At 46.0% G+C, this 16331-nt stretch overlaps 1 protein-coding gene and 1 long non-coding RNA gene across 16 annotated transcripts in view; one reads left to right on the plus strand and one right to left on the minus strand.

Annotated features, from left to right (window-relative positions):
- PTPRF (protein tyrosine phosphatase receptor type F) overlaps positions 1-16331 on the minus strand; it is a 375029-nt gene that overhangs the window by 72500 nt on the left and 286198 nt on the right. For all 15 annotated transcript variants that reach the window (XM_072932782.1, XM_030278944.4, XM_030278937.4 and 12 more), the window contains one exon: positions 759-1028. In XM_072932782.1, coding sequence (XP_072788883.1) covers positions 759-1028 — 270 coding nt within the window. The remainder of the gene's footprint in view (positions 1-758; positions 1029-16331) is intronic.
- On the plus strand, positions 8566-13437 carry LOC140684615 (uncharacterized). The gene is made up of 3 exons (XR_012057134.1): positions 8566-8716; positions 10261-10313; positions 13240-13437. It is a non-coding gene; the product is annotated as an uncharacterized lncRNA (long non-coding RNA).

The raw sequence follows: 16331 nt of genomic DNA on the forward strand, positions 1-16331 counted from the left end.
ACTGCAAGCAGAGAAGGAAACAGATACTCTGGCTCTGATAGGTCCCAGAAGGGAAAGGCAGGACACCTTCAGCCTCCTGTCAGTGGGTGAGCTGCTCTGTGGTCAGCAACTGGCAACAATATCCTCTTTGGAGCAAAGCTACTTGTGAAACGTCAGCAGAAAGTACAGCTGAAGGACAGCATCACAAGAAAAAGAAAGGGAAAGAGCCAGAGTAGAAAGGGAAGACATTTACAGATAATTATGTAACAAATATCAAATGAACATATATAGCTCCTCCCTGCAGGGTGGGAGGATGCTCATTCTGTTGAGGATCATGCACACTTCACATTACTGGCATTAACCTTCTTATCTCTCCCTTACTGCAAGAGGACATCTGTGCAAACAGCTCTGCAGACATCCACTGACCCTGCCCCAAGACAGCCCATGGCCCACCACTGTGCAGAGCTGATCCTGCTGATGCACTGAACAAGCCAGACATTGCTGAGACAAACACACACTCAGTGAGGTTCTCTCATGGTGTAACAAGGACCTGGCCTGACATAAGCTTGTCTACTACGCCACTTGCAAGGAGAGAGAAAATGACCTTCAGAGCAAGTATCATCATACTGTGAGCAGGAAAACACAAAGTTGTGGGAACCTCCCTTGGAAACTGGAAAAGTCAAAGAAGAGAGCAGTCAATTGGCTGCAGCCAACAAACTTTGGCAAAGGGCTACACTGTTGAAACTCAAATAGGAGCACTGCAAGTAACAGTTCCTTACCTTTGACAGTGATCTGGGCTGTGGCTTCGATCATGCCAAGGGAAGAGATGGCCACGCAGGTGTAGTTGGCAGACTGCATGATGTTATTCAGCTCCAGGACATTCCTACCGACGGGCATCTCATCTTCTTTGGTCAGTTCCTCCACACCAGCCATCCACTTCACATAGGGCATTGGAGCACCTACTGCCACGCACGTGAGGTTCACGCTCCCCCCAGGCATCACCTCATGGTTGCTCGGAGGGATCGAGAATCGAGGAGCAACACGCCGCACTGAAACAAGGAGGAGACAGCTAGTAGGGCCACAGAACCAGCAGAGAGTACTCAGTTGCACTGTGGGGGTACATGAGGGGCAGTCAACATTTTTGCCTGTCTATCCCTCAGGACAGATAAAATGAAGAGCAAAAGCTGTTCACTACTTTGCCAAATTGCGCACACTTTGCTCTCCTTCCTTAGCCACCGGCATCTTATTAGCAGAACTCATTAAGAGATGGCTCCATCCCTTCCCTCCAAACATAGCCTTTTGAAATCATATTACTAACATGAAACATTCCTCCATTTAAATTACATCCTTCTAATTAGAGAGCATGCACAAATACCAGTCACACACTTCTTGCAGGACCCACTGAACTTCTGCAAAATGTAATCACCTGCTCAATTTATTAGCTCTGGAGCAAAGCAGCCCATTCCCTAAACCTCGTAGGGTTTGGGCAGGGGCAGCAGAAGGGTTTCTTTTTGAATTAGCCCACGTGTGCTGCTAAATAAAATATAATTCCTTTCAAAATGTAACTCAGGTTCTACCTTGGCTCAGAAAATAGTCACCCGAGCTGTGTGACATTGTCAGGGCCTGAAGAGATCACCTTGCTGGGCAGGAGAGAACTAATCCTGACAGATGTGAGATCATATCCATTTTGACAGAAGAGAGCTGGGCTGGCAGAACCTTTCCCACCTTCGTGGCAGCTCTTTGGGAGATGTATTCCTCCTTATTGCATTGCACAGCTTCTCTTCATATCAATCCCTTGCTGGGTATTTCATTCAAGACTTATTTGTAAGCAACTCTCAGCTACAATAAAGCTCTAAAGCTGCCTGCCATATGCATTCCCGTCAGGAAAATGACACTGAGAAATGAGGTCCCTTCTTCAGGGTTAGTGTTATGGGCCTATTTAAGCAAGGGTAGAGAAACAACTGCGTTCAGTAAATCTTTGTCTCTCTGGGCAAGCTCATTTCAGTCTGTAGTTAAAAAGGGAAACTGCTTGGATGTGTCTTGCCCAGCAGCTCTGCTCTCCTCTAGCCTCCTCCACTGGAAGGGCAGCCGTGAGCAGCGGCCGGGGTCACGAGTGACCGGCTGTGAGGAGCCTCTCCCTGCCAGTTATGCTCCTCCATCCGTGCACTGGGCTGGTGGGGCAGCGACTGCTGCAGAGCTGGGGCAGGTGGGAACAGGGCAGGAGCCTGAGCAGGGCCAGATCACAACAGGCCATGGGTGCAGCCCGCCCCGTGGGCGATGGGGGCCTGGGGACTCACAGCTCTGCAGGCCTGCCTCCACCTTTACAGTCACCGCAGACAGTAAAGCTGCTGACAGCCCCATGAGCCACAGAGGTGTCAGCACCGCTTGCCAAGCTTGCTCTACCCAAATCAAATTTCACTAGTGCTCTCTTTGATGATTCATCCCAAACCATCAGGATTGCAGAAATAGACTGAACACAGAAGCCCCCACACTTGCATGTACAACAGAGCTAAGACTTTGTGATAAATTAAACAATACTGTCAACATCGTGTGTGTACTACACATAGTCTCGGTGACAAAACAGGGCTCATTAGCTCCTTACCAGCCAGGGTAAGGATAACTTAAGGATAACTTTCTTTGCAATTTTTTTTTTTTTTTTTTAGTATATAAATCCAAAGTCTTGCTGGATGCTTCTTTTAATCAATTATTAAATCTCAAATCAATACCTACATGAGCAATCACCAGTGAAGTGTTACCTGACCAATGAGGCAGTGCTCCCCAAATGAGACAGAACTGAAAGTGTACTCAAATGCTATGCAGTCATGAAAATACGGACTTAACCTGATGGACATGGCAATGGTTTAACATGATGGCATGTATTTCCAACCAAAGCATCCCAGCACCATTCGTTAAGAGTCAGGTTTATTTTCCAATGAACATGGCGTCGAATTATTCCAGGTAGAAGCTGTTCAAATTCTGTCCCCGCCAAAGGACCAAACCCACCCACCCAAGCTGCATTAAAATAGAAAAAAAGAGCAAACTTTGAGGATAATGCCATATGTGTGCACAGAGCACTCACACACATGCACAAGGCAAACAGGCTAGCAGGCACTGAAGGCCACTACGAAGTCAGGCAGACAGTGCTGGAAGGGCAGGTCAGGGAGAGGGAAGGCACGCAAATACTCACACACAGGGACCTGGGAAGACAAAAAACTGGAGGACACAAGGCCATGCAGAATGGTCAGAGCCCAGCATGCACAGATTTTCACTTCCAGCCCTGTGAGACCAGAGGCAGCACAGCCTGCCGCAGACTCCCCTCCACCCCACACTGTGTCCCCATGTCAAGTGCCTGATTTCAGGGTGCTCCTGAGGGTGTGCGAGTCCCACTGGTGCCGTGTCACCCTTGATGCCTGCAGAGGCATGACCTGCGGTGGCTGTGCTGTCTCTCCCGAGGGATGTCAGCAGCTGACATCACTTGCTCCCCTGCAGAGAGGGGACAGGCACTTCACTGGGGCTCAGGGCCCTGCAGCAGCGCTCTGCAAGGTGATGAGAAGTCACTCTCCCCTGCGCCACACACACAGGAGCAGCAGAGGTGGTTGGTGCATTCCTGTGCTTTGAAAAGGGATGAATGACAAGGAAAACTCTCCTGTGGATCAAACAGTGTGAGACCCCCTCACCAGCCTTGGGAATGTGCACACATAGCCTGCAGATGCCAGGAAGTTGTGCTGAGCCTCAGCTCTCCAGCCTGGCAACAGAGGAGTGGTTAAACAGGCTTCTGTGGAGCATTCCTACAACCCAGAATGGCTGAGCTGTCTTCCCCTCATTTGCACACTGGCAGAGCTGCTGAGATGGGCTTGCTGCTCTGCACCAGAGAGCAGCAGTGCCCAAGGCACCAGCTGCTAAAAATGGATGCCCTGTGTAGGGGTCAGCTCTCTACACAGGAGGTGGGAGGAGGTCAGGGCAGTGCCTTCAGTAAGAGATCTGGTCCAGACAGTGCTCTGTCAGGAGTATATGCAAAGGAAGGGATGGGCTCCATCAGCCTCCCATCCTCTTGGGGGATAATTGGCAGCTTCTTGTCCCAGTCAGTATGGAGGGAGAAGGGGAGATGCTGTCAGTTAGCATTATCAAGAGCTGGCACAGCTCTCACAGCAGCTTGCAGAGCACCATCAACACATTCCTCGGGCTCAAGCCAGCAATTTAAGTTGCTTGCTTTTCTAGCATAAGAGTCTGGTATTAATTTAAATCAGTGTAACTCCTCAAAAAGCAGCATCCTTAGAATTTCTGTCCAATTTACAAGTCAAATCACATGGGTTATTACAGTCCACGGTTCTACCTTAAGTGCTCCAGAAAATTTTGTTTTCTTGGTTTTTTGCAGCAATGAAATTTCCCTTTTAATTACAATTTTCTTGACTAGAATTTGCAGTAATTTTTTAATCTTCTTTTTGGATAAGGATCAGAAGAAGGTGGTTCAGAGGTTTTGCAAAAACAGCAAAGGGAAAACTACTGTGAATATTAAAATTGTTTAAATGGACAATACTATAATTCAGGGGTTTAACTAAACCTGCAGACTGTCAAAAATGAGATTCATTATAATTCATCCCAAGAACAGGCATCCTAAGGGCTCTGTGCTAGTCCACTATTCCACATATCTCCCCACTGAAAGCATTCCTTAGGAAGTGAAGTGAAGTGAAACTCAGAGCAGTGAGTGCAGTGCAACCTGAGCCCTGGACCTCACAGGACTGGGAGAAATGAGTGTGGAGTCTGGCTCCCCACTCACAGGGGCGACTGCTGGGAGAAAGGAGGGGAGCAAGCAACACTAGAGCCAAAAAGGTTGAGAAATGTTAATAATTCAACATGCACTAACATGCACATTCCTTGCCTTGAAAGCAAAGAGCTTCAATTGATTGTCTGGCTCCTTTCAGCACGGGAATGGCTGTTTCCACATGTCTCATGTTCCCTCTGATAGTGAAGTTACCCCTTTGGAGAGCCAGGGACATCCTCCTCCCTGCTGCTGTCTGCAAAAGCTGTAGGCTCTAAGCTCAGGGCTCTCAGGCTGGTGTTGTTAGTCCCTCTCATATGCTGAGACACTGCTGGCATCCAGTGAGGCTCTGCTAGAAACACAAAGGGCCAGAAGGACTGGCCAGGCTTCCAAAGTCGTGCAGAACTGCTAGGGAAGGGGGAAACCAAATTTCCAAATTTTCCTGATGGCTCCCTTGGCCACAGTACAGCGCTTGTCCTCTGCACGAGGGAACAGCAGCCTGAAGTCCCTTTTGCTCTGAAGGAGAACTAGGACTGCCTGGTCTGCTGTTCCTCCCCAGTGCCAGCACAGACAAGGCAAGGTCAGGGGGCTCTGCTCTAGCCTCCCAAGCGGGATGAGCAGCAGAGTGCAATGCAGGGGCACATCTTTGAGACTGTGAGATTGTCCAACTTCATTACTCAAGCCAGGCAAGCTGAAGGATCCCTGGTGAACAGGGTGTGTTCTTGCCCTCACCAGACTGGTCACCTGCCAAAACTCTTGCCTTCCTCAGGAACCACCTCTTCCAAGTCGGGAAGGAGTGAATTTAGGAGCTATCCTCAAATATGATCATTGGTCTGCATGGTTTACTCATCTGTAGACACCTTTCATCTCCCCCCAGTGCTATCATTTTACAAAAAGACTTCAAACAGAAAGGCAGTTGCTGAAGTCTCACAACCTATTGACAGAACCAAGAGAAGGAGAGGAAAAATTGGAACCAGAAAAAATGCATTTACAGTCTAATCTTGTGTTCAAACAATGCTGTACTATTTATGCTCCCAATGTATCCTTGAGTGCTGACATTTTATAGACAATTTCCAAAACAGGGCCTTGCCATTTTTGGATTATATTTCAGCTATAACTTTTAGGTCTAATTATTTGTGCTGACAACCACATATAAAAGAGGATATATCATTACAGTGGTGCAGCACTGGAGACACATCAGCATTCAGCATACTGACATACTAATAGCAAAGTAAGGGAGAGCAAGATTGTGGAGCTCTGCAATTTGCATTTGCTCTCAGAAATTTCTCTGATGAAAATAACACAATATTAAGGAGGGGAATAAGAGAAAAGATCCACTGTATCAAGATAAAATAACTTGTTAATAAATAACCTTGTAGCAGTCACAGAGCAATAATTAAATGCATGGGTTAGCAGTACACAGTTTTAAGTAAAGCTGGAAAAATGTACGATGTAATTATCAGTGCCAAACAAATTATAAGCATGGCAAACCCCAATGGAATATTTAGAAACTAATTTCTGGCTTCACATTAAATATTTGTGTATGTAGGTATTTTTGGTGGAGTGGGAAGGAAGGGTTGACACAAAGAATAAGAAATTCTTCACTCCTGCTGCCTTATGCGCATTCTCATCTGCCTCCCTTCAGCTAAACCATTTGGCTAAAACATTTAAGTGCCCTGTCAAAGGTTTAGTCTCCAGAGGTGTCTCACAGCAGTGCTTCAAATTCACTGAAATCTGGGAGGCTTTGGGCCTTGGCTTTGATTTTCTCTCTTTTCTTCCTTGTTCTCATTTTTCATCATTGTCTTGGGCTGAGGTAATTTTATCATCCACAAAATCTATTTTTAGAAGGTAAACAACAAAGGTCCCATTCCTCAGGACAATCTAAATGAGACCATGTTCCAGGGAGAGAAATGGGATCGAACTCAGTGTACTGAAACAGCCGCTATGACAATTTGTTAAAACTTGTTCCAGTGATGATCATAAGACAATTCATCCAGCTGCCTGATAGTTTGTGTGACAAACCAGGGTCTCTTCCCCATGACACCTGGGGAGCCATGTGAGCATCCCTTACCTTCAGTGGGTGTGGAAGGACAGACCCCATAGAACCTGTTCATGAAGGAATCATCTCTGGAAACTAAATCCAGACTTCCGCCAGAAGCACCAGCTTTCCTCAGCATGAAATCATGAGTGCTTTGAGCTAGGTCTGGAGCTAGATTTCATTTAAAGGCTGGAGCTGCCTTTCACTACTGTCCTTTATTCACCTGGCTCTCTGAGGGCAGCAGGACAGAGCAGAGCAAAGCACCAGCCCGGTTTTGCTGAGTGCCTATGAGCTCCTGTCCATGTCACCACGGGCCTCCCTGAGCCATCTTTGGTATGGCTGGGGCCACTGCCAGAGCTCCCTGCTCTCCTGCCAGCAGGAGGAAGATCCAGCCCCAGAGAAGGAAGGAGAGGCAGACCTGCTTGAGCCAAGGGCCCTTGTCTGAGCACGGAAAATGGACTACCCCAGTGCAGTGACTGCTGAGGAGCAGGGAAACAGGAGCAGGGAAGTTGCCTCAGCACAAGGAATTTGGATCTCAGTGAGCTGCCCCTGCTGCCTTGTGGCAAGGGAGGGCAGCACGCTGGGTTCTCCTCCAGCTGAGATCAAAGTAAGCCTTTTGCCTCTAGAGAAAGTTAAAACTTTTAAAGCTTCAGGAGGAATTAAGGAACCCACATTCTTTAGCAGCTTGTGAGGGGACTGATCATTCTGATCTCTGCTTCCAAAGACTGTTCTTGCTCTCCAGCCAGAAAGCAGCAGCAGTTTAGAGGTATTACATTTGCACCTGGCATGAATAAAGGGTTAGAGAAGGATCCCACACAGAGCAGCATGCACTACTTTCTACCCTGCCTTTGACAAAACTGCCCTGGCTAGTATTTGCATGCAAAATATATTCTGTGCACTTTAAATCTCAAGCAGCAAAGGCATGCAAGCAAAGTATCAATGCCATCACCAGAGTCACAGCAAACAGTAAGCAGATTCCACCAGGCACACTGTGGCTGTGCCTGGAAAGGAGCCAGTCTGCAAGGCCCCCTCCCCTTTTGGGGATGGCTCTCCTCTCCCTACTGGAAAAGTCCCATCTGACGTGGCGTACTGTAGATGGATAAGAAGTGAAAAGGACCAACCTTCTCGCTGATCTGAGAGATGAAAGTTTGTTTTGTTTGATGGCAGAGTGCGATGAAGATGAGGAGGGAATAAAAAAAGACAAGGAAAAACACAGAGAGTAAAAACAGGCCAAGCTTCATCTGTCCGCACACCACTGAAACGACAAGACAAGACTACAGAGGTCAGCCATGACTTCCCACCACGCACACAGCACTGCACGGCAGGGACAAGAGGCTGCACTCGCACTGCTCTGGCCCAGAGCAGGGCTGCCCCCTCTGCCTCCCTGACCCTCTCACCACTCGTGGCGGCAGGGCAGAGGGGACTGCACATCCCATACATCCCACACATCCCCACATGGAGGGTGCTTCAGGGATGGCCCCGCTCTGGGCCAGATGCTGGACACACAGACATGTTTGTATGTGCAGAACATTCACACACACACACAGAGCAAAGGACTCCAGCCATCACACATGTGCTCTCATACACCCACTCCAGCTACAGAGATGAAGGAAAAGGCACTTTAAACCCATTGACCACACACTGGGAAGACCATATAAGTAAATCCAAATTTTATAAAGTATGAAAGAAATGCTCCAAGTGGTGAATCGAAAAATCTTCTACCATGAAGAGCTGTTCTCCCTCTCCAAACAAAGAGCTAAATGCAGCAGAGAGGTATTAGGCAAGTGACAGACATGCGCAGTCTCAGCAGGGCTCAGTTTTGAGAGCCTTATTGGTACATTGTGCTGCGAGTGAGAGATGGACAAGAAATCAGAAGGACAAAAACACCCAGAGAATTGAGCAGGTCCCAGTTTTTGTTCCTGCAGGAGAGACAGCAGAAGGTTAGTTGCATTTTCCTTATAGACAAAGGAGATCTTATTTCTCTAGCAGGAGTGACCTCACTGCAGCTACAGATCTGTGGCATACCAGCTGTAATCGAACCCTCGCTGAGAGAATACACAAATGGATTTGATAGTTAAAGACTGCTTATGAGTCACATTTTTGATGGGGGAAGGAGAAGGTGGGGGAAGGAATTTGCTTTCCAGCAGAAACACTGCAAATAAGAGAACAGCATGTGGCATTATACAGTGCAACAGTACAGTAAGCCATTTCCAGCAATCAGAGGACAGGAATTTTAACCAACACTGACACAGTACAGGCAAGGCAACGAGGTACCAATAACAGGTACCACAGTGGCCTGTGGAGTGTAATGGAGCTTGCTGGAGAACAGCAAAACACTTATTTACATTTTTTCAATTGAATTGATACCAGGGAATTTGAACCAGCTAATTCAGAGCTTAACTGGCCTGTAAGTGAGGGCCATATCCAGCAAGGAGCCCCATCAAGACATCTTTCAAACAGTCCCAAGCTTAAAGTCCAGGTTTCCTCCATCCTGCTTTAGAAAAGGGATTTACCTCTTGCTCTACAAAACCTTAGCATAAGGCTCATTTGATCCTGTGAGACCCTGTGATGGGAGGGAACCTCATTATTGCTGCTCCCAAGCCAGCACTTTATTTCCTAATCTAATGGAGCATATCACATCTGCATGGCTTCAGCAGGCAATGAGGGGCTCCTGCCTCCTGTTCAGCTCCTCCCAACAGGGAGGATTTGTTTCCTGCCCTTGCTCAGGAAGGACAGTGCTTCTGGCAAACTGCTTGTGGAAGGCTGCATTTCTGGAAAGCAGCACTAACATTGCAATAGGGCAACACAAACTCCAAGTGCTGCCAGTGTGGACCAACCTACTGCACCCACTGGGACTGTGAGACTGAAGGGCAAGAGGCTGGTGAAGGCTGTGAGACTGAGGGATGATGCTGGAACAGCTACAGGAATACCTGTCCTTGCTGCTGAAGCCCCCAGAGCCAAGCCCTCCCCTTGGGAGGCACTGACAGACCCCGGCCAGACCAAGGGGACTCACTGTGGTGCCACTTGGCCTGCTTAGGGACAAAGTGAGGGGTGCTGCTCCAGCTGGGGGACAACCAGCAGCTTTGTTTGGGGAATCTGGCAGGGATAACACTACATCAGTGGGCATGGACAGAAGTAGGCTTTGCACAGGTGTTGACACTTCAGATTAGAGCTGGAAAGGTGAGGAGACACATGTGAAACACACTTAATTCAAACAGATAGATTTCTGGTTTGTCAAATATGAACAAGTTTAGGACCTGCTATTTGTCATTAATTGCTGGATTATCTCTTAATCTCATTTTATATTAGTGGTTTATAAGCAATATAAAACAGTAGCAGGCTATTTTGGAACAGCTGTAAAGCAAGAGGGAACACCTGGGCATAAAGTCCTCTCTGCTCTTCCCTTAGTTAAGGTTTAAACAGCTGCTGCATTATCTGAGATAAACCTGATAAATGGTAAATTGAAAGTTTCATCTCTTTACAGGTTCCATTCACATGATCCCGTATCTCCAGTTCTCTATCCATGTCACTGCTAAGGTAAAAAGCATGTTTTATCAATGGTTTTTCTGCTTTTTTACAGAACAAATGACTGAGCAGTGATGGTAAATAACATCTGCCTCCCCACCACGCAGGGACAGAGGCAGAGGATTTAAGCCTGGGGTTACCCAGAGTATCCCCTGTGCAGAACACCACGGCTCACTAGGCACGCTACTGCATGCTCACGAACCTGAGCTGCCTGGCAGCTAAGCTGAACATGCCAGTCTAAGTGCAAGTCAAGTCACAGCAGAGAAGCCATCAGAGCAAACTCTAAAACAGGGCTCCATTTGAGATTCAATCTGAAACAGCAAAGAAGCAAAGAGCAAGGCCGTATCAGACACGTCTGCCAGTCCTGACTGTCAGACGTCTCTCATGATCTACAGGTAGAAATTCCTATGGCGACTGAATTTGGCTTTTACTCTGCCACAGATGTGCTTGTCTGTGCAGCAGCAGCAATACTCTAACCACAGCAGCTTGTTGCAGAAAGAATGAATTTGGATTTATGGGGGCTCTGTTTTTGAATAGTCTTGGTCATGAGCTCCCTGAAACAAGACAGGGAGCCCTGGCAAGAATATGAATGCACAGGTCTAAGAGTTTAGATCACTAGCTCAAACAAAGGAACACATTTCCAAAGCTTTTCAAAGTGGGAAGCTAAAAGCATCAAGAAAGTTCATTATCCCACCTGGTATTGCAATTCTGCTGGGAACAGCCAGCATCTGTCCTGTGTGAAAACCCTCTGGCGCTACACAAGGCATTAATATAAAGGCCAGCCCATACACTTTGGAATCCAAAAGACAGAGAGGTTAACAAAAACCCAGAGGAGGATGAACCTGTTCCTGCTTATCTCCAAAAGCACATCTTGTGTCTCAAGGATTCCACATAAATTAAATTTTATCCTTTACAGCTTTTAGTGGTATAGAGGAACAAAAGGACAGATTGTCTTTTTTACGCCAGATTACATGAGAATAAGACAACCTCCCATTATATCCGATGAACAATGTTTTCATGCCACAGTGATGAGTATATTCCATCCTAGAGAGACAGACAGGATGCTCAGGGTGTGCAACCATCCTTTCCCATTCATAGTGCACACACATGCATGCATGAATTCAATTATGAGCAGAAAATCTCAGAGCACCAGAGACATATTTCTTAGTCCTTTGTGCAAGTGGATATGGAAGGGGAGGAAATGGACATTTAGTTGGCACAGATATGCAGGCCTAATTGTTCCACAGATGTCTGTGCAGGTCATGTGGGGAGGAAGGCAAAAGAGGTTTTCAAGTACATTTCTGTGTTGCATTATCATACACTGAGCCAACAGTCACTCTCCTATTTTCCATAAAGGTCATTTTACAAATAATAAGACTCGAGCCTTGCAATGCACTTTGAACCATCAAAGGACTTTGCAAGGAACAAAATTGTTAAGCTTATTTAGTTGAGTTCTATAAAGCACATTGGAATCTTTAGATGGAATGTGCCAGCTGAAAGACAAAGGACTAGTATTTATTAAACCATGATCATTACAAGTATTACAGCATAGCAGAATGCTCATAGAAACACACTGATAGTGAACACACTTCTTTGCCAGGAGAAAATACAACAAAAATACTCATAGTAATATGTGGGGAGGAGAAAACTTGTCGGAAGCCTCCATGTGGTTCTCTGGCTCTGAAGGCGAGAGCAGCACGAGCCCCAGTGCCCGTGTCACAGCCTGGCAGTGCTGGCCTGAGCCTGCCCACAACAGCCAAGGGCACCTGCCCACACTACAGCTGCTCTGACATGGGCCCAGCTGCACGGCTACAGCCTCAGCCCAGAGAAGCACCCGGGGGCAGAGGAAATTCAATTCAAAGTACTGAAATCCCATAAACAGGAGTGCACTTCCTTCAGCAGTGTCCCTGGTCTCTGCTGCACTGCAGCGTTATCCCGAGGTCAGGATAGCAGGGACACAGGGATGTCGTGGCCCTTCAGAGCCGCGGCCTCCTCGGCCATGTGGCAGCTGCTGAGGGCTCCGCTCTGCGGCCTCTACTGCAGCCTGCCTTTGCTTCTTCTGATGGTCCAGGGCACACACCTGGCCAGAGCAGCAGTCAGGGTCATCCAGACTGATTCAACTGCTGGTTCGTGTTTCCTGGCATCCTGGCATCTCCCTCACAAGTCTCTCCAGTCTCTGCTTGCCTGTGATCACTGCCAGGCCCTCAAGCACTGGCAGTGCCCCTCTCCGGTCAAGTATTGTCACCCTCGTGAACCCTGAGGAGAGGCAGGTTTAGCAGAGCACATTGCCAGAAGTGTGCATACAGCTGGGCTGTAAACAAACGTATTCCCTTGTTATGTAGCCATTTTTCAGATATCTCCAGTTTTGGTTGCTGACTGTTCAACCACTGTCCTCAGCTTTTACTGTTCTCCCGGTAATAGCCTTGAGCTTTGACTGCCGTTGCTATTTTAGCTGCTTTAATATTACATAAGCAGAAAATGTTCTTTTTAAAGGCGTCAAGTCTGCTTGCTCCAGGCCCGTGTCAGTCATTCAGAATTATTATTATTTACACAAGGTCCCTGCTGCAGTAAGTATCATATAGCCACAAGTAGCCATTTCAGTGAGCTCTCTCCGTGTCTGAGCCTAAGCAACTGCCAAGTTCTCAAGGGTAAAGCCCTGCAGAGGCCAGAGAATTGCTGCTAGGGACAGAGCAGCAATCCTAATTTCATTTTGGGTGATGGCTCTTTGGTGAAATTTGGCAAATAAAATTTCAGACTCCAAGCAGGGCTCCCTCCTGCCAAATGAAATACTAGCCTGGCCTTTCAAAACGGAGATCAAGAAAGCACAGATTTTTGCAGTAATACCATTTCGATTTACCGCAGTGTGATTTACTAGTTTGCAATTTGGGGACAAAGCAGGTAATTCAGTTTTAAATGGCCTTTTTTTTTTTTTTTCAAGTTGCTGCACAGCTCTTTCTCTACAGTATGTTTTGGACTAGAGAACTCACTGCACTTGCCCCACTGGGATGTGCCTTGAAGGCCTGAAAAGCAGCACTTAAGAGAAAACTGGGCAGCAGATTTCTCATTTGATGTCAAGTATGCAGTCAGGGCTCCTGTAAGTACTATTCTAATAGCACTGGCATTGCTTACTGCTGTAAGCAGCACTGGGAACACTTGTAGTGAACTCCACAGTGTATTCTTACATACACTCTTCCTACTCATCTGCTTCGTGTGTAGAGATAGGGAAGGGTAAAAAACCCTTTCACAGAGGGAAAGAGGAAAATAGCAGTGCATCTGTTGTGGGGTGCACCACACAGGCCACCACCTTCACAGGCATTTCGTAGGACAAGACCCCAGGCTGAAAATTCTTCTCTTGGTGCAGATGTCCCTGAAACTGTAGGCAAATGAAAAGTGAAATGTGTTCCTAAAAACCCAATAGTATATGTGAGTCAGTGCAATTACACTATACTCCCAAGAGCATGACAAAATGACACCACCTTTTTCTTTTCCATAATAGGTCCAATCTGCCTTCTACTCTAAAATCAGTTTCTTAAATATCTTAAATCAAATCTTGGATCTTTTGCTGCTAAATTAGACAGCAAACTCTCTGGATTAGAGGAATCACATCTCCCATGTTTCTATTCCCTTCCCTTCTCCCTACAGCACCATCAAGTCCCAAATCTAATCACTGTTACAATATATGGTGGTAAATGTAACCATGGACCACAAAGGGATGATTTTTTATTCATGGTGGTAATGGTAACATCCAGACCAGCACTGGCAAATGTGCTTGTGGTTAAAGGCCAGGGTAGGAATATGCCACTGTGCTCCCTTCAAAGTCCCTCCTATGGTCCAGATAGCCACCTTGCCCTGGCACACTCCCTGCTCTTGCTTTCAATCTGTTCTTGCTCCTCTGATGGTCTGGATGTTTTGGGCCACCCTCCAGCAGTGGGAGGGAGTCAGCTCCCAGTGCTGATTCCAGCCCCATCCCAGCTCAGCAGCAGCAGCCAGATAGACCCATCAGTCCAGAAGCACAAGGCTTATGAGGATTGCTTTCCAGCACACTTAGTAAGATGAAAATAATAGCTCCAAGGAAAATGCATCCATTTTCCTTTACAAATCCCTGGTGTGGAAATGTTTTAACTTTTAATGAAGTCCATCTGTGCAGAAGTGCTGGCTCTAAAGGATTTACAGAGACAAGACACTAGTGTAGCCTGCTACTTCCTCCTCCTGTTTTTCCATTGATATAGAAAGCCCTGAGCAGTGCCCAGATACTCCTTCTCAGCGCCGAGTCTCTTCCTTTGTTAGCATGAAAAGTATAAAGATGCTAATGAGCCTGTGCTTTCTGACACAGCCCACTCACAAAGGATTACCTGGGAGGCTAGGAAAAGGGAGAATATGATCAAAAACATAAATCCCAAGAGTCAAGAGACAAACAAACATTTGGACTATTAGAAAAGCAATAGGCTGTAAATGAGAGCAGGCAAAAGCAGTCCCAAGAACTACGCAGACTGGAAATTAGTGCTGCTGCTCAGCACTCAGCCATGCTTCCTGAGGAAGTGGACAACTGCTTGGGTATTCACTACAATGAGGTCAATTATTATAAAACCATCTATCAGTGGCGGTGCAGCCCACAGACTCAATTTCCACTGTAATTTAGCATTAATTAATGTCCTCTCTAGTAAACACGCAGGCATTTTTTAAAGATCCTACTACAAGCCACTGATGTGTCTAATGACAATATTGTAGGACTATCACAAAAACAAAAAAATCAGGGATTTCTATCCTGCAACCCACACTTGAGAAAGAAAGATATTTCTATTTTTTCCTTGCATTAAAGAAATAATACAGTGTTCCCAGTTTGAGTAACTTTTTGACGTTTTTAACTAACACGGTAACAATAAGACCTATTTTTTAATAGAACATTTGCTATCAGAAACTGTAAACAAAAATACCATCTAGGACCTAGTATGCACAGGGAATATCATCTGATAACGTCATCATAATTTATGGTGTGTCATGTGACACACCATAAATTATGAGAAGGACTTTATCAGGATCATGTAAGTTGGAGAGTCACATTGTAAAGATTACGGGCAAGAAAAAGGCTTGTTCCAAATATTTATGTGTAAAAAAGTGACAGTTAACAGCAAAACATATGTCGAAGAACATGCTTTTGTTGGTGAACATGAGGATCCTCTCACATGTGCAGGCCACCCACAGCCCATGCTTAGCCCCAACAAGACAGATGAACCTTGCTGAGCACAAGCCAAGTGTAAAATCCAGTACATTCCTCAGTCCTCCGGGATTCATTTGCTAAACAAAGAGCGTTCATTAGTAAGGAGTCGTAAAGTTGTTAAGAAGAGGCTTTTCTACCTCTTGAAGCTTTTGTGCCTTTTTCAGCCATATGTCTATAGAAAATAGAACATTACCAGTCTGAGCATGTCACAGGAAGCAAAAGCATCCCAAATACTGCAGCAATACAGCTGGATATCCACACAAACCTATGCAAGAACGGCCAACCTGGTAACTAGAATCCTTTCTCTCAGAGAGCAAAGGGTCAATCTGGGATGAGTTTTAGTACAGCTTGCCTGGAAAATGAAATTGCAAGAATACAGGGAATTTAAAATCATCCATAAATACATTGTGAGAATGAAATGAGTGATTCCACTGCATAGATATAGCTTCATCTTCTGAATATGCTTAATTGGATACTTCAGTCTTCTGAAGACTCTTATAATCCAAATTAGGCTGCAAAATAAAAAAGCAGCCCCCATAATAAGAGAAAAAAAAAACAAAACAAAACAAAAAAAAAACACAACCAAAAAAAAAACCCAAAAAACCAAAAAAAACCAATGCCAGAAGCCACCCCTAGAAGAAAACACACAGCATGAGAAGACTTTATCATTCTCATGTCCTCCTTCCATACTAACCCATGCATATACAGCCTTAAGATTGTATTTCCTTTCTTTAAATTAGAGGAAGGAAGAAATGAATATGAGATTTTTTTATTAGTCTGTTGTTTTACTAAATGGAAATAAAATCTGGTTG

This window comes from Taeniopygia guttata, chromosome 8 (assembly GCF_048771995.1).
Source record: "Taeniopygia guttata chromosome 8, bTaeGut7.mat, whole genome shotgun sequence".
In the NCBI taxonomy this organism is placed as follows: Eukaryota; Metazoa; Chordata; class Aves; order Passeriformes; family Estrildidae; genus Taeniopygia; species Taeniopygia guttata.